At 38.9% G+C, this 26,110-nt stretch overlaps 2 protein-coding genes across 3 annotated transcripts; both read right to left on the bottom strand.

Annotated features, from left to right (window-relative positions):
* Positions 1 to 67: 67 nt before the first annotated feature.
* keap1b (kelch-like ECH-associated protein 1b) lies at positions 68 to 11,536 on the bottom strand. Of its 2 annotated transcripts, none has more exons than XM_089133692.1 (7): positions 11,384 to 11,536; positions 8,965 to 9,762; positions 8,372 to 8,617; positions 6,944 to 7,620; positions 3,423 to 3,628; positions 2,643 to 2,819; positions 68 to 1,068 (listed from the first exon to the last, which is right to left on the bottom strand). In XM_089133692.1, exons 2-7 carry the CDS (start codon positions 9,274 to 9,276, stop codon positions 905 to 907), a joined length of 1,782 nt encoding a protein of 593 aa, XP_088989818.1. In that variant the 5' UTR covers positions 9,277 to 9,762; positions 11,384 to 11,536; the 3' UTR covers positions 68 to 904. The 2 variants fall into 2 exon arrangements, with proteins under 2 accessions (XP_088989818.1, XP_088989817.1); XM_089133691.1 differs by lacking the exon at positions 11,384 to 11,536 and adding an exon at positions 11,089 to 11,219.
* A 3,983-nt stretch (positions 11,537 to 15,519) lies between these two features.
* s1pr5b (sphingosine-1-phosphate receptor 5b) lies at positions 15,520 to 21,569 on the bottom strand. The gene is made up of 2 exons (XM_039656466.2): positions 20,965 to 21,569; positions 15,520 to 18,461 (listed from the first exon to the last, which is right to left on the bottom strand). The coding sequence occupies exon 2, from the start codon at positions 18,297 to 18,299 to the stop codon at positions 17,145 to 17,147; it is 1,155 nt and encodes a 384-aa protein (XP_039512400.2). The 5' UTR covers positions 18,300 to 18,461; positions 20,965 to 21,569; the 3' UTR covers positions 15,520 to 17,144.
* Between the last annotated feature and the right edge of the window lie 4,541 nt (positions 21,570 to 26,110).

The raw sequence follows: 26,110 nt of genomic DNA, 5'->3' as shown, positions 1-26,110 counted from the left end.
AACGCGCGTGCACGTAACTCGGTGTTTTGTCGCCACCGCGCGACTGAAACCAATCAACACAAGCCAGTGCAAGAAACATATGCTTTTATTATACAATGTTTGTACAAGGTATTCGATGAGGTAAAAATTACAAAGCACACTTTAAATAATCTTTTATATTTTATTTTGAGTGATTTAAAGAAACAAAAGCATCCCTTTTAAAACGAAAAGCTTAATTTGTAAAAACAAACCCCAGTTCAGGAGCCAGCATTATCCAATAGCAAAGGGACAATAATTCAAAATAAATAAAATAAAATAAAAAAACAGACTTCATGCAATATACCAATGTACAAAATCCCTGGAAAAGCAGCTTAAGTTGTTTTTTACAAATACATTGTGTCATCAGCCTGTGAAAATCAGCTTTCATTTGAGCAAAAACAACGTTGGCATCTAATGCCTTTGTAGGCTGGAATACAGTTAGATAAATCTGGAAACGTTCCACATCTCATTTTATTAGTAAAAACTTTGTATGCGTGTACATCTCTAAATACAAAATCATCCAGACAGCTTAATCAGTCACGTCACACTGAGTGTCAGGGTGTGTTTTGGCCATCTCCGTTCTCACGGCTCGAACCCCAGACATACTGACGCGGGTCATGGCACTTTATTGGGCTCAGGAGGAGGTAGACGTCCACACGACTGAACGCTTTTACAAAACATCCGCGATAGAAGTGTCTGCTGCGCGATTAACCTCGCAAAAGCAGAACTAATCAGGCAGGAGTCTCGAAGTGTGTGACGTTCAGAGATCTCCTGCTGCACTGAGACTGAAGATCATCCACAACAACAGATTTACTGTGCGCTAATGACATTGGCAGAGAGAGAGAGAGTGTAAAAGAAAGAGAGGGAGAGTGAGTGAGCGAGAGAGCTAGTGTTTCTGACACGGGCTCAGGCCCTTCTGGCACGGCTCCATGGTCACGGCGACTCCGACGCCGCTACGACCTGACGTCATGTTGGTGACCTCAGTCCACGAGTCTGTTTCTGGGTCGAAACTCTCCACGCTGTCCAGGAATGTGTTCCCATCATACCCTCCTAGAGAGAGAGAAACAGGGTTACATGCATTCAGTACTCATCCAAACAGATTAGCATTTATAGTCCTTCACACACACGTAAGTGTAACCAGCTCAAGTGTAACATTAGCCCTTCACACACACCGGTGTGTGATCTGTTGCCGGGAATTCACCGTGTGAACAGGACCTGTTAAAACATCGATTTGGGCCAATCAAACTGTTTACTAACGTCTTAAAGCGGAGTGACACCGAAACTAAAGCGCGTCTCCTTGTCCGGGGCGAATGAAGAGAACAACTAGCGATACTGACATGCGTGATCAAATAACTAGCCTTCAAACTCCCGGTTAATGACATCATCACAGCGCTTACCGGTATTTTGGAGCTGATGAACGGAAAAAAAAAACGGTAAAAAGCCAGATCGCCATTGCGTGTGTAAAACGGCACATCTGTGTATTTACCGGTAAAGTTGTTGATGTAAAAACGTAAATAACTGGTTTTCAACACTGATAATAATGAGATGTGACACTGAAGAATGGAGTAATGATGCTGAAAATACAGGAATAAATTACATTTAACTGTATATTCACATAGAGAACTGAGTAATATTTCCCAAAACTGTTTTTATTGTTGTATTTTTAATCAAATATATGCAGCCTTGCTGAGCAGAATGACTTTTTTTTTTTTAAACAAAAAAAAATCTTATCGATCCAAAGCTTTTGACTGGTAGTGTATATATTGACATATTTATACCAGAGCCCGTCTAACGGAGAGCCTTGGCACTTCCTATTAGTGTATCATCTTGGTTGCAGTTCCATTAGAATTCCACTGGGGGTGATCACGGGCGAGAGCAGAATGAATGGGAGTCTATGGGGCTAAACGGCTAAATGTGTTTCTTTCACCTGCTTGTCGTTAAATTAACATAGATTTTATTGTTGATTCCGCAAGTTCAATATAGATTATAGGCCAAAAGTCGAATGAACGAGTACTTAAGTCCTTTTGATTTCTTACGTTAGGCCGTTGTTGGCCAGAACACGCTAGCATTCTGCTATTGTGTGACGTCATCACAGTTTTGAACGGATTTTAAGAACAGATAAGTGAACTTAAAAATGCAATTTTCAGCTGAGTGTATTATTTTAGCCCTCCCTTTTGAATGCAACTTTCAAATTACTTGACAAAAAATTACATCCTAAAAAAATACGTGGATTTTTTTTGGGTGAAACCCCATTGACTCCCATTCATTCTGCACTCGACCGTGAGCGCCCCCGCATGGACAGAGACGCATTACTGCAGCCAGTCCAGAACCCGTAAGTAACCAGCCAGTGCCAATTCTCTTCAATTAGACATTCTCTGTTTATACCAAGTTTTAGAAATATGGTAAATGTGCTCATATTGGCTTTGACGCGCTCCAGCTGATCGATCTCTCACAATAACCCCAGAAACATGTCTTTAGATTGAGCTACTTCTCTGCGCTTGCTACGCCGAGGTCATGGGTTCGATTCCCAGGGACAGCAAGAACTGATAAGAATTTAAATTACGTCGCTTTGGATAAAAGCATCTGCCGAACGCATTAATGTTCATGTAAGCATGAGCTCGTACCCAGCACGTAAATGCGCCCGTGGTGCGCCGTCACTCCCAGCGCGCTGCGTCTGTGCCTCATGGAGGATGTGAAGCTCCAGCTGTCCGTCTCCACGTCGTAGCGCTCCACCGTGTTCAGCTGATTCGTGCCGTCGTATCCGCCCATCACGTAGATGAAGTTCCCCAGCGCACACACACCTGAACACACCGCACAGCACAGATTTTTTGTTCACGTAGACATGCAGTTTGAACAATCATAAACAGGATTAATGATCCGTGTGTGTGTGATCACTAACGTTTAACAGCATGGTGTCAGCAAAACCAAGAAAACAATTTTAACAATTTCAATTTTGATTCTGTCTTTCGATTCTAAATCATTACATCTTAAAGACATCATCTAAACGTTTATTTGACATCTGACAGGAAATGTCCTATTGACGTATTGCAGATGAGCAAAAACTCTAAAAAATACGTCTTCCAGATGTAAACACACAAATGAAAATAGACGTCTCTGTGACGTACGTGTGCTATCAGGCTTTCAATCATCTTCGGGACACAAATGAAGTGAATTTTAATTAAATTTATGTCCCTCCATTAATAGTCTGTTCACTCAAAATGTTCATAAAATGACTGTAATGGCTCTTGTGGAAGCTCAAAAGTGCAACAATGAACCTTATTGGTTCTTCCTTTTGCGCTACGTGTTTGTACCGACACGAGGGAATGTAAATAATGGCCCTTTAGATTTGTAGGTGAGCATCAGATCAGACTGACGTGGACGTCTGTGTGTGCCTGAGCTCTCACCCGCGCCGCTGCGGACGGTGTTCATGGACGCCACGCTCCTCCACTCGTCTTTCTCGGGGTTGTAGCATTCGGTCGAGCTCAGCCGGTGCGTCCCATCGAAGCCGCCCACCGCGTACAGCAGACGGTTGATCACGGCCACGCCCACACCGATGCGCCGCGTTAGCATGGGCGCTACCAGCTGCCAGCAGTCTCGCTCGGGGTCGTACCTGGAACACCGGAGCAAACATGCATTCATACTAGAGCTGCACAAAATATCAAATTTATATATACGGCGATACGCATATCGCAACGGCTTGCAATAACGAAGTCATGAACTAAAGAGTGAAGTAAATCACTCGCTGACTAAATGACTATTGTAGCTTTAATAAGAATCAGCATTTAAAGCTGCAGTCCGCAACTTTTCCTCTTTGTCGCCATCTCTGTTCGAAATCTGCAATCGCAGTTATTCGTGGAATTATCATCTTTAGGTGGGTTGTAAATCGGCATGAAACCGCACGAATTTCCCGCGTGCGATTAAAATCATTATTACAAGCTAACCGTTTTAAATCCAGCTATGGCAAGCAGATCGTTTTGACCACTGGCAGAATATGCTTTTTTTTTAAATAATTATTTTTGATTATTTTTTAACTTAACTTTCATACAATGAAATCAAGTGATGCTCATTTCGGTTAATTTTCGTTTCCGCTCGTTATCCGAGTATTAACCGTTAACTGATAAGAAAATAGCCTATTGAATTAAATAAAAATAAAATTGAGTGTCTATCTGACCCGTTAAAATACTAAACAATTTTTCAGAGCATGCAAACAGCACAACAGATCAACAACATTATTTTACAGAATAAAATAATATGAATAAAAAAAACATAAAATAGGACTACCCTAAATCATTTTTTTAAACTTAAATTATTAAATTAAGATGACAAAAAGAAAACACTGAATCCGTTTGAAGCTTTGAAAAACCGTCAATATTTTTTACGCCACACTAAGTTTTTTTTCATCAAATAAAAATAGCAGGCCTACAATCCACACATTGTCTAGTTTTACTAGTCTAGTTTGTAAACGCCCCGTGAGTTAACAAATATAGGCTATATTGTTTTTTTTTAACCATGCAGTAAACTAAAAAAAAAACAAAACTTTTTACTGTTAAACCATTTACCAATTTAGTTTTCACTAGGCATGCTCATATAAAATTTTGATTAAGCAAAGTTTTGTTTTTACATTTCTTGTTAAATATCCCTAATGTAGGATAACCTGAACCCAGTGCTTTACACTGATGTTAATAATACTTCTCAAGCTACAGTAAAACACTGCTGAAAAAATAATGTGAAACACGTATATAATTTTAAAGATAATTTCCGTTTATTTTTCTTCATTTTAATCGATTCTCATTTCGATTGAGCCAAGAATCAATCTTTAAGTCTTTGTTTTCAGTTGATTGATGCATGAACTAAACTTGTCTTGTGCTTTGTTACTTTTGATATGAAACCGCCTCAGCCTTCAAATTTGGTGCATTTTATTATAAACTTATTATAAACAATGAATGTGGCTTAGTGTGGTGACCGATCGCCGAAGCGCCTCAGATGAACCGATCACCTCTTTCTCTTCACTGCCAGTCACAGCAGCAAATACACACGAATGAACATCAGAAGCAATCCAGAACAATTTACTGAAATGAATCATGTCTCATGTAATCGCTCAATCAGTGTTTCATCCACGGAAAGACGTCAATAAAACAGCTTGAGAACAATAACATCACATTTACCACAGAAATGACCATAAACTCATCAGTCAGCAAGAAAAATCAACTCTAGAAAGAAGCATTTTGATAAATACATGAGGTATATATTAGATATTCATTATATTTTTACTTAACGAGTTCTTTAATGTTTAACATTTGAATAAATCCATCATAAAAACAAGTTATGACAGCCACCATTTAAATGTTTATATTAAAAATATATATATTTTAATGTTACTATTATGAAAACTTAACAATTATTAGTAATTTAAATTTTTGTATACAAATCGGTAAAATATTACAGATTAAAATGAACTAATGTGCCAACTGACAGGGTTCCCTGGATAGTTTACAGCATTAGTTCAGAGATATTTTTATATTGTGTTCAGATATTATATTTTATTGTTCTGTACCTGATATTTGTCCAAATTAATCGATATTTAAAGGAATTGGCACAATCAACATATTACACACATTATTTATCACTAGAGCGCAATAAAGCTCAAAGCGAGTGTGTTTATTATAATTTGAGCTTTTGGTTATTAATGGCGGTGGATCAGCAAGTCAGATCACAACTTGAGGAAGTAAAACACACCAGATTAACCTGGAACAGACAGACCGAGTGCCTTTCATAACTCCAGTGACTCACTCCAAAGTTCACAGTGTTTAAATATCTATTAATAGTTAGTTCCACTTCCTTTAACTCACAGAATAATGTTTGTCACCTGTTATTCATCACTAATCTCCGTAAACATAGAGGAAGTGTCATAACGGCCCATTGTTATGTGGATGCAGAAGGGTTTCAGGGGTTTTCTTCCTGATTGTTTTTTTTTTTTGCACAGCCCTAGTGTCTAGAGACTTTAGTGTGGAAGAGATTAGGGCTGTCAAATAAAAAAAATAAATCAAATAAAAAAAATTTAAAAAAGTCATAAAAATTAGTATTTCGAATATTCGTCGAATAAAAAAAACATGCATATTTGAATGTAAAAACCGTGCATTTTAATTTTTGATGTGTCAAGAAGACATGATGATGATGTAACTGACACGGTTCAGTACTTATCCAGCGCTGCGTTGTTAATTAGAAAAATGGTGGAAAAAGGCTCCCTCTGACAAACACTCTCAGTTGGTGGACACACTTGACCAAACCTGCACATCGGTCAGAGCTGATTGTGTGTGTGTGTGTGTGTGTGTGTTTATGTTCAGTTAGATCAAGATCAAGCTGAGTGTCTGTGTTTTGGATGCACAATATGTAGAAGTGGATTGTTTCTGAATGGCAGTTTGCATTTGTGTGTATTCATGTAGTAACGTTACATTACGCTGTGTGTAAGTGTGTTTTCTCAGGTTACACGGTTTTATGCACTACTGTAATCTAATATTCCTGGCATGCGCATTAAGGAAATTATTTAACAATTGTTTCAAAAGTTAATGCACTTTAAAAAAAAGTGAACGTCATTTCAATAAAAGATGCGATGTATAATTAGGTTGATATTTGCTTGTTGCGCCCTCTTGTGGACATAGGAGACAATACAGTACTATTACTATTGCCTTCATAATTCGAATTTTATTAGAATTTTGCTAATATTTAAGAAATAAATTCGAATTTAGGAATTCAGACATTTTGACAGCCCAATATTTTGATATTTCTTGGAGTATCCCAATAATATGGTATTGTGAGTTCAGTTTCAATCTGTATTGAATCGTGACACGAGGGTCTCGTTACAGCCAAAGAGATTTTGGTTTAGTGTGGAAGAGATAAAAGATAAAACGCATCAAAAAAATCTCACCTCTCCACGCTGTTGTGATGTAGGCATCCGTGCGAGCCGCCCACCGCGTAGATCATCCCGTCGATCACGCCGACACCGATACGGTTGCGCGGGACGCTCATGGGCGCGCACGGCAGCCAGCAGTTATTCATCGGGTTGTAGCAGTCCAGCGTGTTTGAGTCCATGTTTCCATCCGGAGCGTTATTCCTCCCGCCCACCGCGTACAGGAGACCGCTAATAACACACGCGGCTAGCCCACTGCGCGGCGTCTGCAGGTCCGCTAGCCGCAGCCACGCGCCCGTACAGGTGTTAAACGCCTCCAGGTAGCTGAGCGACTGCCGGAAGTATCCGCCCGCCGTGTAGATGAGCTGCGGGACTTTGGGAGTCCGACAGGGAATGAGTTTGGTGGGTTTGTGCAGCGTGAGATCCTGGAAGATCTGGGACAGGTAGTCTTTGCTCTGCGCGTCCCACTCGAAGTGCTCGAGCTGCCGGCGCAGGAAGTTCGGCGTGAGCGAGTGGCAGCGGACGGCCTGGAGAAGCGCCTGAACGTACGGACGCCGGTTCTCGCGGTCGTACTGAACCCACTCCACGCACGCGTGAAACACCTCGGACTCGCAGCGCACGTTCAGCTCGTCGCGGCTGATTAGCGTCACTAGCTGACAGTGAGTGAGGTTGAAGAACTCCTCCTGCGTCGCCACCTGAGAGAGCGAGAGAGAGAGGCACGTTTAATCTCATCCAGTATCAAATGCCTGTAAAGCACATTCACACCAAGGAGGATAAATATAATTAAGATATAGTTTAAAAAAAAAGAAGAAAGAAACGAGTCGTAGGTTTCAGAATGATTTTTTTTTTTAGTGCTGGGCAACGATTAACCGCAATTAATCACATCCAAAATAAAAATATTTAAGAAATATTTGCATGTATATACTACAGGAATTTATACTATATATATATATATATAAATAACACATTTTTCTTTAATATATACATGCATATATGCGTTTTCTACTGTGTGGGCCTCGAGTGAGTTCACGTAATGTAACAGCACAGCGCTTCTTTGTTGTACGTCAACGCAGGCTCACTATTGGCCAGCATCACACACATGACCAGCGTCGGCCAATAGTGAGCCTGACATAGAACACAAAAGGAAATGAATAGTTGAACAAAGTCGTTATATTGGGGGGGTTTTCGCACAGAAAGTATTCGCATCACTTGATAATCCACTGAGGTCACTCAACAATGTCTTTAATAACTTTCTGGTCCGGCAAGTTTCAATTACAATAGAAGCCTATGGAGGAGTGATTTAATCACAAATATCTTAATTTGTGTTCTGAAGATGAACGAAAGTCTTACAGGGTTGAACAACGTGAAGTTTTAATTTTTGTGTGAACTATCCCTTTAACATGTGCCCTCCCCATCATCACACAGGTTTACTCAGAGGTCACTGACCTGACTGAAGTTCATGTAGATGTACTCTCTGGCCTTCTGATGAAGCTCTGTGCAGCCGATCTGCTCGGCGAAGTTGGCGATGCCGATAGCGTTGCTCGGGTCGAGCTGCGTCACGAGGAAATCACAGCAGGCCTTCACCACGCTGTCGATCTGGTACATGACGGCCCCGTTCATCACGTGAATCACACACTTCTCCCCCACAGAGATGCTCGCCGTGTACGCAAACTCGATGAGCCGGCCCATGACCTGTGTCGGACAAGTGGACAAACGCGTTTCGTCACTATGTTGTTCTTCGTGTAAAGAAGCTGCTTAAGTCAGCGAATAAAACACTGACACAATGATGAACAAGTTACAATAATATTCGCAATAACATATCGTTTTACCGAACAATTAAGTAAACCTAATTTCTTAATTTATCTTTGTAGAGAAACCTCATTGGTTAACTGCCTACTCTGCTGTCTCAGACGTCGACATCACTTCCGGACACTGTGATTTCTGTTGGTTGCAATGCGCAACCTCACCACTAGATGCTGGTCAAATTTACACACTGCACCTTTAATGTCAGAACACAATTCATGATCGCAACATCTTACCTTTGGGTGGATCCCCTCGATGGGCACCACCTCCATCCCACACTCCTTCAGCCCATTGGTGAACATGGCACGAAACACCGGCGACGATGACGCCAACACCACCTTATGAGCCACGAAGTCCACGGCCTGGAGCTCGTTGTACTTGACCCTCAGCGTGACGTCGCACAGCTGGCGCTCCATCCGCAGCTCGTTCATGATGGCGAAGGCGGCCGCCGTGTGGCTCTCCAGCGTGTAGCTAAACACACGGTGGCCGTTTCGCTCCGACGGCGTGACCTCCGCCTTGCACTCCGTCATCCCGGACGCCGCGTACATCGTCACCGGCCGCGGCCCGGCACTAGCATCCTCGCTCGCCAGCGCAGGTTCAGCGGCGGCAGACGGCAGACGGATGAGTTTTACACGCTCTTACGGGTCGCTCAGGTGAAACGTGCTGTTATACAGGCCTATAATCTACTGATGGTTTGGGTCTGTGACACTTCTCCATTTCATACGCAATCTGTTTGATTCGACTGGGGGAATTTGTGAAGCAGGAAAAGCACAAGAAGAATTCAACCGGTTTGTTGCTCACATAGTAGTGTCTCTTCCTCAAGCCGAAGGAGACCTTTTTATTGGATGTGAAGTGAAACTGGTTTTCCGTGCAGGTTCGGGTACAAGGTGAAGAGAAACGAGTCGAAAACTGAACGCCGGACGTTCTTTGACTGAAGGATCTTGCAGACTTTGTGACAGAATGAGTTCTGGGAAAACTGTCACACGCGTGTCATTTCAGGAGTTTTATGGTGTTTTCACTGATGACTGGGAGTCCTGAGATGAAGAAAAAACATAAGAAACACAGCACAATCATAATCACAACTATAGCAGTAAATCAAACTCAACTCAACATATTGAGGAACAAAAGAACAATCTCACTGAGGAGAATGTGTCCTTAAATCAAACAATAATTACTGATTAGTATTCCATTAACGTTAAACATAACATTAAAAAGAAGATTTCACAACCTGTGCATTTTGACATCCATCTAATTTGATCCAACACGCCGCAGTTTTATTGGATGTACAACTTCTGATTTGAACAACTAGAGAAGTAGAGAGGGGTTTCTTCTCCCGTTAAAAAGTTAACAAATCTATTCATATTGCTGTATTACAGACGCACAATTAATTACACTATTTAAATATCAACACGGTTTGTGTCTGCTGTCAGTGACCCATCAGAAGAGACTCAAACAATCAAGACTTAGATAAGATTTGGTTTAGTAGGACTGCATTATATAATGAATGCTCTCACAGATGGTTAAAGAAATGTGTGTGTGATGGCACTGCATAACAGATCTGGTGCATGAATGGGAAACTTTACCAAACAGCAGTGAAGGTTTAAGAAATCAGGACAGATTAAACAAATGTTTATAGTTATGAGTGTTTACAGTGAAAAAGTGTTTAATCATTTAACACGTATTTAATTTAATAATTCTAATATAATCATTTAATATTCCAGTTTTATAAAGGTGAACCTAAAATCATATTTTACTGAAAAGCTATCTTACATACTTTTTAGTAAAAATAAAAATCGCAAAGCGCCACTTTAAGTTTGAAATGTCAACATGTAAACAGTGATGGGCCCGAAATCCCCGGGCTGGATTTCAAATTCTATCCGCCCTCCAGCAGCTCAAGCCCGGTCACACACAGCAGAAGCGCCGAGACTCGACTCGAGAAATTAATTCAAATCTCTGAAATGTACTTAAACATAAGACGCTCTGTGGATGCTTGAACCATTCTGAGCAAAATGTCTTGTATGCTTAAATTATCAATCAAAACACTAGTTTGATAAATATTCGGCGATAAACTATTGTACTGTAACGGTAAATGTTATTATTATAGCTCAAGCTTTATAACATCACACTGCGAACGCCTTATCTCTCAAGATTATTAAACTTCATAATGATTTTATCCTCATATATTACGAAACAAGCTATAATCACCATAATCATAAATACTGTCAATCAGTAAATTGAATAAATAAACACGCAATAGGAGCGTTAATGCTGTTAACATCGACATGAAATAAAATAAAAACAGTACAAATCTCAGCAGAAAACCAAACACAGTAAACAAAGTCTGTCCTTAAAACACTCACAGCTCATCGGAAACGGCTCTCGGTGACAGTGTGTGTTACAGTGTGTTATTTTGTACTTCAGCGCGCGCGTGTGTGTGTGTGTGTGTGTTCCGTACTCTCAGAAAGGGAAACTCAGCGTGACTAAGCACAGCTGAGGAACGCGCGCTCCCGAACCCCCGTTCACGCGCAAACAGACGCCAATCAATCGTGTGATCAATCATATTTACTATACATGATCTTCTGCCCAAGATAATAATGATGTATACGTAAAAATTATGTGACAATTATGAAATTATTAGAATTATGAAAATCTTACCTGTATTACATAAAATGATATTTTATACCCAGATAAAGGCAGCTAAAATGCGTTGTCTGCTCTTGATTTTGAAACATCACACAATCATCATCGTAATCATCATTGTTATTGTGCAATGCAATTCATCGTGCAAAGCCATCAGGTTCATCACATGGGTTCATCAGGTTGTCGTGCGTGATGACGCAGTTCAGAGCGCGAGCACTAGATGTCGCTACACGTCAACAAAAACTGCGCGCGCAGCTCGACTGTGTGATGATTGCAATCAAGACTTTTCTGTTGTATATAAACAGGCCTGATTTCACAGACAGACAGACAGACAGTGATTATATTAATTAGGACATTTAAGTAGCTTTTATAAACGTGCCTTCCAAAAAAGCTACTGATATTTTAAGATAATATACTTTCATCTCAAACATTTAGTCTGTACTTAAGCCTGGTCTGTAAAACCAGGCAAATGATTCTTTATCAACTATGTGTTACAGTGTTGTTATATATGTGTGTTATATTCAGCATGTTATAAACATCCTCTGTGCTTTACCATAGTCTTTTATTCAAGAAACTCTGAGACTGCAGATTTATATAGCCAGATGAAAACATGAAAATAAAAACAGCTTTTTTAAATTTTTACAATCGCTTGAACACATTTTTCAATAGGTAAGTCACTTTTCCACACTCTTCACTCGGTGATCAGCATCTGTCCATGTGGGATAAACTGAGGATCATTTATTATTTGGCACAAAATGCATTTAATGACATCTTTCAAATTACATTAAATAATTTCTCACTTAAACACAAACACGACCAGCAACACTTTATGAATGACAAGAACAGTTTGCACATGTTTGCATTCTCATTTCAAAACTGTTACACTTATGTTTACAATTTAACAAAACACAATATAGTATCATATTGAATTATGGATAAAAAGAAACATCAAATACTGCGAAAGTGATGAGATGAAGCTGAACATCAAGTGTCAGTCTTTTCATCTCATCCGTGCAGAAGAGGAAAATGTAATAATGTTGTACTGTAGACGTGTGACACACACTGCAGTGAATTATACGCAGATTAGAGTCATTCTCGTTTTGTAAAGAAGTTTTGCTAAAGTAGGCTCCTGATGTGTGTGTTGGTCTGTGTTTTATGAGTGATAAAGTGTGTTAGTGTGAAACCTCTGCTGGTGTTCAGGAAGAATGAGTTGATTTGAGACGTAAATGAAGTGTTTTGATAGTTTTAGTGTGTTTGTGTGTGAAATGCCCTGCTGCGTGTCTGAGATTTCAGCAGAACTGAGGGAAGAGTGTAGAAAGGTTTTAAGTTTCAACGACGAAGGGCTTTTGACCCATGGCCATAGTTTCATATCTAAAAATATAATATGTATTAGTTTCAGTTGGTTTATGTGCTTGTTTGCATGTGTATGTGTGTGTGCATACTTGATACCCATGTCGTGGGCTATATGGCTTTGTAAGAGGAGCTCAAGGCTTGTGGTTTTAGTGAGTATGGCTCTGAAGCGCGCGCACGCGCGCGCGTGTGTGTGTGTGTGTGTGTGTGTTTGTGTTTACGGTAAAGAGGGCAAAACTGAGCTCAGTTGTGTTTCCATGTTACTGTGCAAATATACCAGCCCCTCTGCAAACTCCTACAGATCTGAACCCACAGCAAGCCGACATGCATCACCAGCTTCTGTGTGTGTGTGCGTGTGTGTGTGTGTGTGTCATCCAGTGCGGTTTAACATCTCACATGCTGACAGGACGGAAGAGCGCTGGACTCGATAAACGTGTTAATCCATACGAAAGCTGTTGGATGGATGATATATTGTGTAATTTAAAGCATGTAATTTACGTGACTAAAGCATCTTCACTGTGAATCGCTCAATCAGCTGTAACACAGAACAGAGCCGAACAGAAACAGCTCAATCAACTAGAGATTACATCTCTGAAGGTTATCAAGAGTCATTTAATGCAGAATTACCACTGTATGAGTTTTACTGATTAAAGGAAAGGGAAGTGTTGTCAGGCGCTCCACACTGCAGCCTTTAATGGATAATTAATATATAGGCTAGATTTAGTTATAACTTATAGCCTAAGTATATATGAATTATTATAATTATTAGTGAATTATTATAGGCTAATTATTAACATAATTACCCATAATTATTTACAGGGTCTCCATGTAAGAAGTTTGATATGCTTTTTTATAGCCAATAGCCTCGCACACATACAGTCTATACTGGTAAATATGCGATAGAGATCATGTGTGAACTTTTCAAACATTATTAGTAAGTGAAGTTGTAGCATCACTAGTAAATTACTGATATGATGCCGCAACATGTGTGTTAAAGATCACTGCCGATGACTGACATTACAGAGTTTACTAGTGTTTTAGTGCTGATGTGAACGTCTTTTACCGGGAAAAAGCCAGATCGGCGCTGCTTGTGTGAACGGCATATTTGTGTATAAAGTCATAGCAAATTTTACGTTAATTAAACGGAATTACTGTGTGAAAGGGGCTAATGTTAACAGCTGGTCACGAAACTTAAAAAACTAGATTGTTGTCTTTAATAGCCGCGTAGAGTAGACCGATTTTTTTTTAAATTTTTTTTGTGAAGGACTCGGGATGTTTTTCCCGGGAAAATCTAAGTGATGTGACGGTTACGGGAGAGCTTCTCTTGACACATGAAATGAATAAATGATACAATGTTCAGGATGATGCATAATGAGCGATGCAGGTGTCATGCAGAGAATGTGATTTATTAGTCTCACAAAGTCAGATCTATATAGTTTTAAATATAGCTTACTTTATAATCAAACTATCATAACAGTGAAAATCTCAGATCTGCAGCAAACATCCACATCTCTCTATGATCAGATGATTTCTGAACTGCTGTTTCTCACCACTGACATTTTGTTATTGAGAGGAAAGTTTAAGGCACAAATTTACATATTCATCTATCCATCGCTTTCAGCCGTGGACGCCGTCGGGATGTTCGGTAACAGTATATTGCAGGTATAATGTATACTAACTTCTTTTTTACTTCCAAGCAAAGAATGATAAAGAGCTTCGCCATGAGTCAGGTTCAGTCTCAGTCTCAGTCTGTGAGCACGGGCAACAAATTGCTTTCTGTAGTTCACTTGACGGCCATCAGGGTTTTTAAATTTTGCATAGAACCTTAAAAGGGGTGGTGTATTTCCCTTTTCACACGATGTAAAATAAGTCTCTGATCTCCCCAGAGTGTGTGTGAAGTTTTAACTCGAAATCCGTGTTTGCATCTGTCCTGTTAAATGCAAATGAGCTGCTGCTCTCGGCACAGGGGGCGGAGCTTCAAGAGCTTGTGTGGTAGCAGCTCTGATTACCTCACAAACATATGCACACTGAAAATCTCTAAAACTTTTAGGATTTTATGTTCAAACCGGAGCTGCACAAAGATGGAGAGACTCAAGAACTGACAACTTAGCAACAGGATGCTTAGTTGATGCATTTATGTAGCTGATGTGAAGTTAACTATCTTTGATTAACATATTCTGTCACGATAATCTATAAATGTCTGTTCTGTTATGCGCGTTCGTGACTTCACGTAATACGCAATTACATTGAAAAGGTCTCAGAACAGAGCGAGGCGAGCATTTGTGCTTATAAAACTTAAACTTTTGTATGTATTTTTGAAATGAGCGATCGTTTCGCTTGATAAAACCCTTATTCATCGTCTGGAGTCGTTTAAAGCCCTTTGAACAGTTTGCACTGAAACTCTCATTTGGAAATTGAACCGTTTGGACCCCATTGAAGTCCATTATATGGAGAAAATCCTGGAATGTTTTCATCAAAAACCTTCATTTCTTTTCGACTGAAGAAAGAAAGACATGGACATCTTGGATGACATGGGGGCGAGTAAATTATCAGCAAAGTTTTTTTTTTAAGTGAAGTACCTTAGAGTTTTATATCCCCACTGAACCTGATAGCTGTGACTGTTTAGAAAGAAAGTGTTGATCTGAAAGAACAGATGTGTGTTCAGGGTAATGACATATAGATGATTGGCAACCTCACCTTGTTTATACACACACACATGATTTCTCTCTTTAATGTGACCGTCAAACTTCATAATCTGTGAACAGTATGTGAACATGCTACATTGTTTATTTAAAAAAATATTTAATGTAAAATAAGAAAAAAATTTACTTGGTAAAAAAAAGCTTAAAAAACATATATACTGTGCAAAATAATATGTACAAAAAAATCTTAAATGCTTTTGTGTTAAGAGATGCTTACAGTTCAACATTAAATAAGAGCATTTGTGTTGAAGTGGAATATTTACAGTGAGTTTCCTCGTGTTTGTATATTTTACATTATCAGAATCTACAGTATGTGGTTTTATATCACAACAGGCCATTCGCTGTGGAGCGCAGTTTGCAGAAAACATGTGAAGTCTTCGCATGCACTGCAGATCTCGTGATACAGCTCGATGAACTGATAGATATGTCTGTCATAAACACAAAACGCAAAGATTGCTGCTGGGCTATGAAGTCTCGGTGCTCTTTGGATGTGAGCCAAGGCACTCGAGAGTTTAGAAAGAATATAAAAGAGCCATGGCCATGATTAACTAAAGGCTTTTATATTTATTTCTAAACTCTCATATATTTTTTGAAGTATGTCAGCATATTTTTGTAATCGTGACTGCAAATGTCAAAGGCCGTGTGGTCCAATGTTGAAATGCTGGAAAACACCTGAGAGAGACCTCTTTCAGCCCACAACTTCATTTACATAATGCAAGAAAAGGGGAATATTGCCAAAGTCCGATTGTTGTGTTTGAAATGCTCAGTTTCTTTCCAGCTGTGGTTTGTGGCTGTGATTTATTACATGTCTTTAATTCGGTTTGGTTCGTCATGATTCAATCCAGAGCCTGAATGTGCTTGGGTTTGTAACATAGTCCTCATAGTTCTTTTAGCACTGAAGATGTCATGGCCAAGAACACTTTTTACACTGTCCTAACAAGACAAGGAGTGACAAGATTCCAGCCAATCAGAAGAGAGTGTGGGTGGAGTCTCTGCAAATGCACTGTACTCGCAGCCAAATCAACAGCCAATCAGAAGAGAGTGTGGGTGGAGTCTCTGCAAATGCACTGTACTCGCAGCCAAATCAACAGCCAATTAGAAGAGAGTGTGGGCGGAGTCTCTGCAAATGCACTGTACTCGCAACCAAATCAACAGCCAATCAGAAGAGAGTGTGGGCGGAGTCTCTGCAAATGCACTATACTCGCAACCAAACCAACAGCCAATTAGAAGAGAGTGTGGGCGGAGTCTCTGCAGATGCACTGTACTCGCAAACCAAATAAATTCAACATCACAGTCAATCAGAGGAGAGTGTGGGCGGAGTCTCTGGAAATGCGAAATGCATAAGTACATCAAATTCATAAATATTACACAATTTTAACATTAATAAAAATACATACTGAGTGACAAATAATCTTTGCCATAGAATACTCTTATTCGTTCACATTGAGTTCAGTTCGTTCCTTTCATTTTCAAGATCAGAGGTGAGTTATCCGTTGTCGCTCTCAACAGGGCTATAAAGGTCAAGCAAAACGATATTCAAACTCGCATTAGATGCTTTTAACATTACATGAAGCATATAATTACTACCTGAGATCATCATTGTCTTGTTTTTCCAGCCACAAAATCGCCACTTCTAAACTAGAATAGTCACGTATTGTCATTGTGGCTGATTAGGAAAACTCTGATTAGCATGGAAAAGATGTCTTTCGGCTCAGGACACGGCGTTACGCGACGACGGATAACTTGAGCTTCGGGTAGATGGTTTTGACGTTTACGGTTGTGGCATTTCCCGATGAAACGGTCGTCTCCTGCCCGTGACGGTGCGCGTCAGTCTTAGTGAAGCTGATCTTAATGCCGATATTCCTCAATGTCCCGTCTTTGGTGGTCAGACAGCGTTTGAAGAGCAGCTTCAGGATGGCCCGGCGTATGTCTCTGCTAGTCATCGTGTAGATAATCGGGTTGATGAAGGAGTTAATCATGGCCACGCCCAAGAAGTATTCAGCTTTGAGTAGCACCGGACACTCTTTCGCGGGACACACGAAGTCCAGGAGCAGAAGCACGAACAGAGGCATCCAGCACATAATAAACACCCCCACTACAATGGTGACCGTCTTTAGCAACGCCATGTATTTCCGCGAGCGAAGCCCGTAGGCTTTGCGCGGCACGTCGCTCGGGTTGTGCGTGTTGGACTTTACGAAGTGAAAGATCCGTGCGTACAGGGCGACGATGGCCAGAAGGACGGCCATGAACACAAACACACTGAAGAAGATGTAGTTTTTAGCGTAGAGCGGAAGCACGGTTGAGCACGAGGCCAGGTCATCCAAACAGTTCCATCCCATAATGGGAAGGGTGCCTAGCAACACCGACAGCGCCCAGCTAACCGCGATCAGCACGAACATGCGGTTGCGCTTTGCGCGGTAATAAGGCTTCGTGTTTAGCATGGTGAAGTAGCGCTCGATGGCGATAGCTAGCAAGCTGATGACAGACGCCGTTAGCGTGATAAACACAAGGCCTTCTCTTATAAACCAGAGCAGTGGCGTCAGACTCAGCGTGTTCGGCCCAGACAGCAGGATATTTAGCATGTAAGTGAATCCGGCTAGCAGGTCTGAGAGCGTCAGGTTCCCCAGCAGATAATACATGGGCATCTGGAACTTCTTGTTCTTCCAGATGGCCATGAGGACGATGATGTTCTCCACTATGATGAGGAGGCAGATGAAGAGGAAGACGATGGCGTCCGGTTTAAATCTATCTTTGTTGTTTAGTTTTCCCGAGTGGTTATAGTGGCGCCGGAGGACTTCGTTGCTCTGGTAGCTGTGGTAGGCGCTGACGAAAGCGTATGAGGACGAGTTGGACGTCCCTGCGCTGGATGACACATCCATGGGTCACGTCTTCTAGATGCTAGTCTTCCTCAGCTCATCACTTTCATCATTGCAGGGTTAAAACACGTAACGCGAGTCGAGTTTTACTCAGGCGGGCTGTGCTGTTGAACACGGAGTGGCCAGTAGGGGGTGCAGGTGATCAGATCGGCCATCACTGTAGTCCTGAAGAGCATTAAACATCATTAGCTTGAAACAAACCAAACACTGCAATGGCACCATCATCTCACTTTCTTTTTTGTTTTGTCATCCAAACTTTAGAGGTGTCGTTCACTTTTAAAAAAACTTTTGCTGATAGTTTACTCATCCCCATGTCATCCAAGATGTCCACGTCTTTCTTTCTTCAGTCGAAAAGAAATTAAGGTTTTTGATGAAAACATTCCAGGATTTTCTCCATGTAATGGACTTCAATGGGGTCCAAACGGTTCAAGGTCCAAAAGACAGTTTCAGTGCAAACTGTTCAAAGGGCTTTAAACGATTCCAGACGATGAATAAGGGTCTTATCTAGGACTATCATTTTGATGAACGAGTTCGAACAGGAGAGTCACGAACGCTCATCACAGAACAGAGCATTTGTGCTTATAAAACTTAAATTTTTTATTTATTTTTTAAATGGCCGATCGTTTCGCTTGATAAGACCCTTATTCATCGTCTGGAATCGTTTTAAGCCCTTTGAACAGTTTGCACTGAAACTGTCTTTTGGACCTTGAACTGTTTGGTTCCCATTGAAGTCCATTATATGGAGAAAAATCCTGGAATATTTTCATCAAAAGCCTTAATTTCTTTTCGACTGAAGAAAGAAAGGCATGGACATCTTGGATGACATGGGGGAGAGTAAATTATCAGCAAAAATGTTTTAAAAGTGAACTACTCCTTTAAGTCCCGGTTCCACAGATAGGGATTAAATTAAGCCAGGATTAGGCCTTAGTTTAATTAGATAATTTAAAGTGCCTTAGGAAACAACATTACTAGTGCGCATCTTGCTTCCAGTTAAAACAGCTTGATTCCCAACTTAATTTCACTCAACATTTCTTGCTACTAAACCCTTCATCATTTACTGTTTTTCCTAAATAACCCCTTTTTATATCACGATTTGCTTATGACTATTTCCAACACTTAATGTAAAGCTGAATTGACCTGTGTTTGTTTTTCTTTTGTAATTATTTTTATTATGAATACTATGTAAAAGAGATCTAAACTATTTTAAATTATAATATTGCTGTAAAATGTAATATGCTGCCATAATTTGTTACATCTCAATAAATAAATAAAAACACCCCATACAAACATGCATTTTAGTCTGCTTTAACTGGCTTAAGCCTTGTCTGTGAAACTAGGGTTAATATCTTAGTAACTTCCCATTCGGTCAAAAGCTACTAAATATTTAATAGAGATTAGATTCATTCGTGATTCATTTCAATGACCCTAAATCTTTAGTTTGTTATAGTTGTTCAGTCTCAGGGGTGTGTGTGTGAGTAATGTGGAGCCGAGGAACACATGTTAGCGTTTACCTGTATCATGTTACTTTAGAGATGCGTATGTGAAAGATTGATGCTTGTTTGGCAACTCAACTTATCGTATGTTCATTAAAACGACAAGGTCTGTTGATTTACATTTGTATAATGATGCCCATCAGGACGCGTCAAATTAAAGATAATCAGTCCATTGAAATATGCAGATTTGATTCAGTAACATTTTACAATAATGTTAATGAGTTACACTTTGTTTGATGGTCCACTTTACACTGTAAAAAAAGTCCTGCCTTCATTTTTTTTTAAATAAAAAGTACAATCAACTTGCATTTTTCAGTCATTTCAACTTAAATGACATCAAACTGACTTTAAAAAAAAGTAAGTTTAATCTTATAAAAAAGTTGAAAATTGCATATCTTATTTTGATGAGTTTGATGAGCAATTTAAAAACAATTTTTAATAATTTATTGATAATCGTTATAATTTATTGATAATCTTTTTTTTTTTAAAGTGGCATTATAAGTTACTTTGATACATGATAGGGTTCGGGTTATAAGTTGACATATAGTTACTTATGTCTAAAGTGGACCATTGAAATAAAGTGTTACCAGTTTTTAATAGTTAACATCAATACGAGCATGACATTTGTTATGTTATTTATTAATCTTAAATGTTAATAAAAATTCAGCTGTTCATATGTCAGCTCAGGTCCATTAAATAATATAAACTTTTAGCAAAATATTATTAAATGTTGAAAATAGCCTGATCCCAGATAAATATATCCTTTAAAAGTCATTTTAGTTGATGTTAACAAATGTTATCAAATGTATAACTTATTTTTAATTTTTCACTTTCCATGTAAATCTTTCTAAATCTGCTGCAATTGTTTATTTCCTTTGTTATATTACATTTTCTGTACATTGAGTTACCTTGTTTTAAATTTTACATGGATGTCAGATGTTTTTAGTAAAAGCAAAGACACATAGAGACTGATCATATTGATCGTATACTGTATTTCCCCTGTCAAATAAAACAGTAAAATAATACACAAACTGGATTGAATAATTCCAGACAGAAACTTTCTCACGCTCTCACACACATATTGCACTCATTCATCTTCTCTCACGGAGTTCCTGACCCTCATTATTCATAGTACTTAATAGTATTATTTGTCACAAAGGCAAGAAATCGCTTACCGTTTCTAGATGTGTGAACGTGAAGCTTCAGTGGCACGAAGAACTTCAGTGCAAAAAAGAAACACGACTCAACATGAAACTACAGATGAGCTGCACGTTACTGAGACTCTCTCTCTCTCTCTCTCTCTCTCTCTCTCTCTCCTCCCTCAGAGTCAGACCTTCAGTGGTTGATGAGGGTTTCACACTTTTTATGTTTGTTGGTTTCCGTGAGTCATAATATAATTTTGACATGGATCTTTCTGTAAAAGTTACAATAATGTGCAGTGCACTGATAAACGCGAATGCGATTATCCGAGTCAGCGACGCCACCGCTAATGACACTCACAACAAACCGAACGTTCCGTAAAGAACCTTAAATTCCGTTCCACAGAAGGTTCTTTATTAGTGCGAAAAGGTTCTCAAAATGGTTCTTCTATGTCATATTCGTCCGTAAACCCCCTTTAAACCTCAATCTGTGAGATTGTTGATGACTGTAACTTAGCGTGTGGCTGAAAGGACTCGACTGCGCCGATTGAAGGCTCGTCGGAATGAAATGATCGTTGGATCTGACTCGAGTTTGGACTTGTTTTCTCGTGTTCATGCCTCAGGTATCAGAGTACTGTCACTCACTGCATCTCTGCTTCCTGTTCACACACCTGCGCATTTGTGTGTGTGTGTGTTTGAACTGTGTCACAGTGTCGTGAGGGAACCTCCCGTGTCAGCCCTCGTATAAAACAAACACACACACACACACACACACACACACACACACACACACACACACACACACACACACACACACACACACACACACACACACACACACACACACACGAGTATATTTGTGTTTAAACTTTATGGCAGACGTTACAGGGCAAACAGAGATAATCGGATCCGGTTTGAATGTGTTAAGCAATTATTTGTTATTATGTTCATGAAGATAAAGGGATCCTGAACGGCAAATTCTTTATTCATAAATGTCGATTATCCAAATGGAAGTTTCGTTTTTAGTATTTGGTCAGAGTTTTTTTGTTTAAAGTTCATCCATCCACTGATGGTTAGATGCAGCTGATAAAGAGTTCAGAGGTCAGACAGGGCGTCACATTGTGAACATGAAAATAATGCAAAATGAAGAAAGGAAAAAACACAAGATATCTTTCATTAAAAGAAATTACATTTGATTTTAAAGGTCGGACCTAGTACTAGAAAAGACTTCTTCTTCTCGTAAATGCATGGCTCTAATGTGGTTGCAGAACTTCATTAATATATTGTGGTAAACGAGGAGGTTGTTTCCTGTAATTCTGCAGTTGTTGGCATGTGTTTCCAAATAGGTGGTTTTACTAATTCAGATGATATTATTTTGCATTTGTGTATTTATTTGATAGGGCCAATGCATGTTAATGAACTTTAGTATAAAATACAAAATGTAAACAAGCAACATTGCTAATTAACATCCGCAACACAAAGACACATACTCAAACTCTAAAAAATGCTGGGTTGTTTTAATCCAACTTTGGGTCAAACATGAACAAACCCAGACGTTGGGTTAAATTTTTACATTACATTTTTAACCCAACATTTGGGTTTGTCCATATTTGACCCAAAATTGGGTTAAACAACCCACCATTATTTAATACCACCCACCAAATACCCCAGACACATTATTTCAAATTCTAAGTTACTGATTCGTCATAAGACACTTGTATAACACTTTAATTTAGGGTACAATTCTCACTATTAACTAGCTGTTTATTCTCATGCACATTACTAGGATGTTGACTGTTTATAAAGCACATACTAATAATGTCTCATTCTGCATGATCATATTCAAATCCTAAACATACTACCTTACTAACTATTAATAAGCAGTAATTAGGAGTTAATTAAGGCAAAAGTCATTTATAGTGAGAATAAGATAACTAAAGTATGACTGACATTTTTAAAGGTGAAAAGGAGAACATTGTCTTATTGACCACGGTAAACTTTTTTAATATTTACTTCCTATTACAGACAATACTTTCTGTTCAAAAGATGTTGGCCTATATGTAACCTCACAATGATGGGCCTTTAATATGTAAACCAACCTCGGTTTAGCGAACTCATTTACCGGAGGTGGTGCCAGTCCATATCAGACCTTATAAATAAAACAAGCATATTTGACGTTTTTTAACATCAGTTGTGTAACATGAACACTTTTATCGTCTTCTATTAACCTAAAGGTTGTGCCACCTATGAATAACCAACCATTAAAACAATTGTAAAAACGTGAAAAAATAATTGAATGTAAACACAACCTGGCAGCACCGGCTAAAGATAGCATTTTACATGACTTTTAAACGTTAAACTATAATCCAAGGTAACCCCAAGAAATGTAAACTCTTCAACATTTCCAATCTCCTCCCTCTCAGGAATACATTTGACTGTTTCATCTCTACTAATTGTTTTGCAAACATCATACACAGTTTTTTTATTTAGTATTCAATAATAAATCTGATTAAATAAGCCAATCCTGAACATTTAGAACATCATAGTAGAAGCTTCTTTAAAATGATTAGCATGGGTTAAAAATACTAAATCATCTGCATAAATCTGAATATTTACATATTAACCTGCTCCAGGTAAAACATTATATAAAGGGAAAACAAAATTGGTCCCAAGACGGAGCCTTGTGGAACCCCAAGTGTGGTAAAAAGGATTATTACCGCCAAAACACTCATTTTTTCCTATTTAAAAGATGATATTGAATGACTAAAGGTCATGTGCATCACCAACGGTTAGATGCCGTGGGTAAAGGGCATCCCGCTTGACCTTTGAGGTCACATAAGTGCAACTTAAACATTCAGATTTTAAAGAAAGGAGCTTCTAGAAAACACTTGTAAATGCATCGGCTCTGCTGTGGTGTCAGTCGTGGTAAACGTCATTTCCTATGTTTCTTCAGAATCACGTGAGTTTACTTATTCAGACATTTCTGTTTGCTCTTAACAAACCCTTGAATGCTGTGTGTGAGTGGGACGTTGGTTTGTGATGGGTTCGGTGCATGTGTGATATTCTCATGCCAAACACATTTGATGAAACTCACGTTGTTTCTAGGTTCCCTTTATCTTTTTCTCCGTACTATTAACAGCTCATTTCATGGATCGTGTGTTAGTGTGTGTGTGTGACGTATAGCTGTTGTGTCCGTGTGATTGGTTGTTCGTTTTCTGTTCACAGCTAACAAAAATATGTTCCAAGGTTTTGCTAATGTTCACATTATGTTATGAAAATTTTATTTTTGAATGTATTTATTTTTTTTAAAGTTATTCTGTTTTCATCATTTAACATGTTACTTTTCTATGTTCTCTAAATGCTCCGAAACAAGTAGCAACGTTTAGAAAACTTCCAAGCAATCCGTTTCATAAGCGATGCATAAATAAGGTTTTGTGATAACTGAATGAATGTTCATTAATGTCACTGGAAGAAGTGTTCATAGCTTTGAGAAAACTGGTCAGACGCTCCGCTAACTTCGCTGTTCGCTTTGACCTTTAGCTCAGAAGAGTTTCATTCGTCTGTGAATCTGTGTGTCTAAACCAACGCAACGCTTCTGCGTGTGTGTCTGTATAAAACCTCAACACAAGAAACCTGAAAACATGAAAGTCATGTGAGCAGAGACACACACTCGCCTGCTTATCTGTCTGTCTGTCTGATTGTTGTAGTATCTGAACATCTCTTGTTTTTCTTTCTGTTTAGGTCGTTTTAAGGTTTATGAGACTAAACAAACCCACCGTGTTCCTCTGCCTGAACACAAGCAAAACAAACACACACACACAGAAAATAACACGTCAAACAATTACTGAATGAATGTATGAAAGCTCTAGGGTTTGTGAAGGTCATCATTATGAAGAGCCTCATGTAAAGCAGTGTGTGATATCTGTGTTTTCAGTTAGCTCAGTGTGTGTGTGTGTGTGTGTGTGTGTGTGTGTTATCAGATAACCGAGCGCCCGTGAGGATTCGTTCAACGGCCCGTGTGCGGTGAGAGACTCGGCTGATATCTGAATCTGACACACTCTTCGTCTGTCACTCTAGCAGATGAAATATAGTGAAGGTTTCCTGTTCAAACACACACACACACACACACAACCCCTAAACCTACCCGTCACAGAACACTATGCATTTTTATAACACTGTTAAAAGCCATTTTAAATACAGGGACTCATATTTAAAACTCATATATCATATTAGGAGTCAGGAAATGTCCTCATAAATCACACTCGCGTTGTAATACCAGTGTGTATACAAATGTCTGGTAACACTTTAGAATACGGTTCCTTCGTTAATGAATAACTACACAAGAACTAATGAGTAACACAATATTAACAATCTAGTAACTATTATTAACTAACAAGAAACTCTGATTAACGAACTAGTAAGTAATAGCGCACAGACGAAAGTGGTAGTTCACTATTAAGTAATCAATAACTACTATTTTTTAATACTTCCCAGAGAACTACTGAAAAAGTTTATTAACAATCTTGTGACTACTATTAACTAAAAGAAACTCTTATTAACGAATTAGTGAGTAATAGCTCACAGATGAAAGTGTTACTAGATACTTCTGTGGGAATTACTAATTATTTGGATTCGTATTATAAAGTGAAGATCATTGGAACTAACTAGTAATGACTCAAGTGTTACTACATGATCTAGTCATGATTTGTGCAAATGTTTGAGATTTTTGGTGAACTTTAGTAACTTTTAGAAAATGTCTTTACTAACACTTGAGTAATTACTAGTTAGTTCCAATGATCTTCACTTTATAATACGAATCCAAATAATTAGTAATTTAGTAACACTTTCATCTGTGAGCTATTACTTACTAATTCGTTAATAAGAGTTTCTTTTAGTTAATAGTAGTCACAAGATTGTTAATAAACTTTTTCAGTAGTTCTCTGGGAAGTATTAAAAAATAGTAGTTATTGATTACTTAATAGTGAACTACCACTTTCGTCTGTGCGCTATTACTTACTAGTTCGTTAATCAGAGTTTCTTGTTAGTTAATAATAGTTACTAGATTGTTAATATTGTGTTACTCATTAGTTCTTGTGTAGTTATTCATTAACGAAGGAACCGTATTCTAAAGTGTTACCAAATGTCTCACACACACACACACACACACACACACACACACACA

Source organism: Pimephales promelas, chromosome 8 (assembly GCF_988280905.1).
Source record: "Pimephales promelas chromosome 8, fPimPro1.hap1.1, whole genome shotgun sequence".
NCBI lineage: Eukaryota > Metazoa > Chordata > Actinopteri > Cypriniformes > Leuciscidae > Pimephales > Pimephales promelas.
This window is presented reverse-complemented; position numbering and strand designations above follow the sequence as displayed.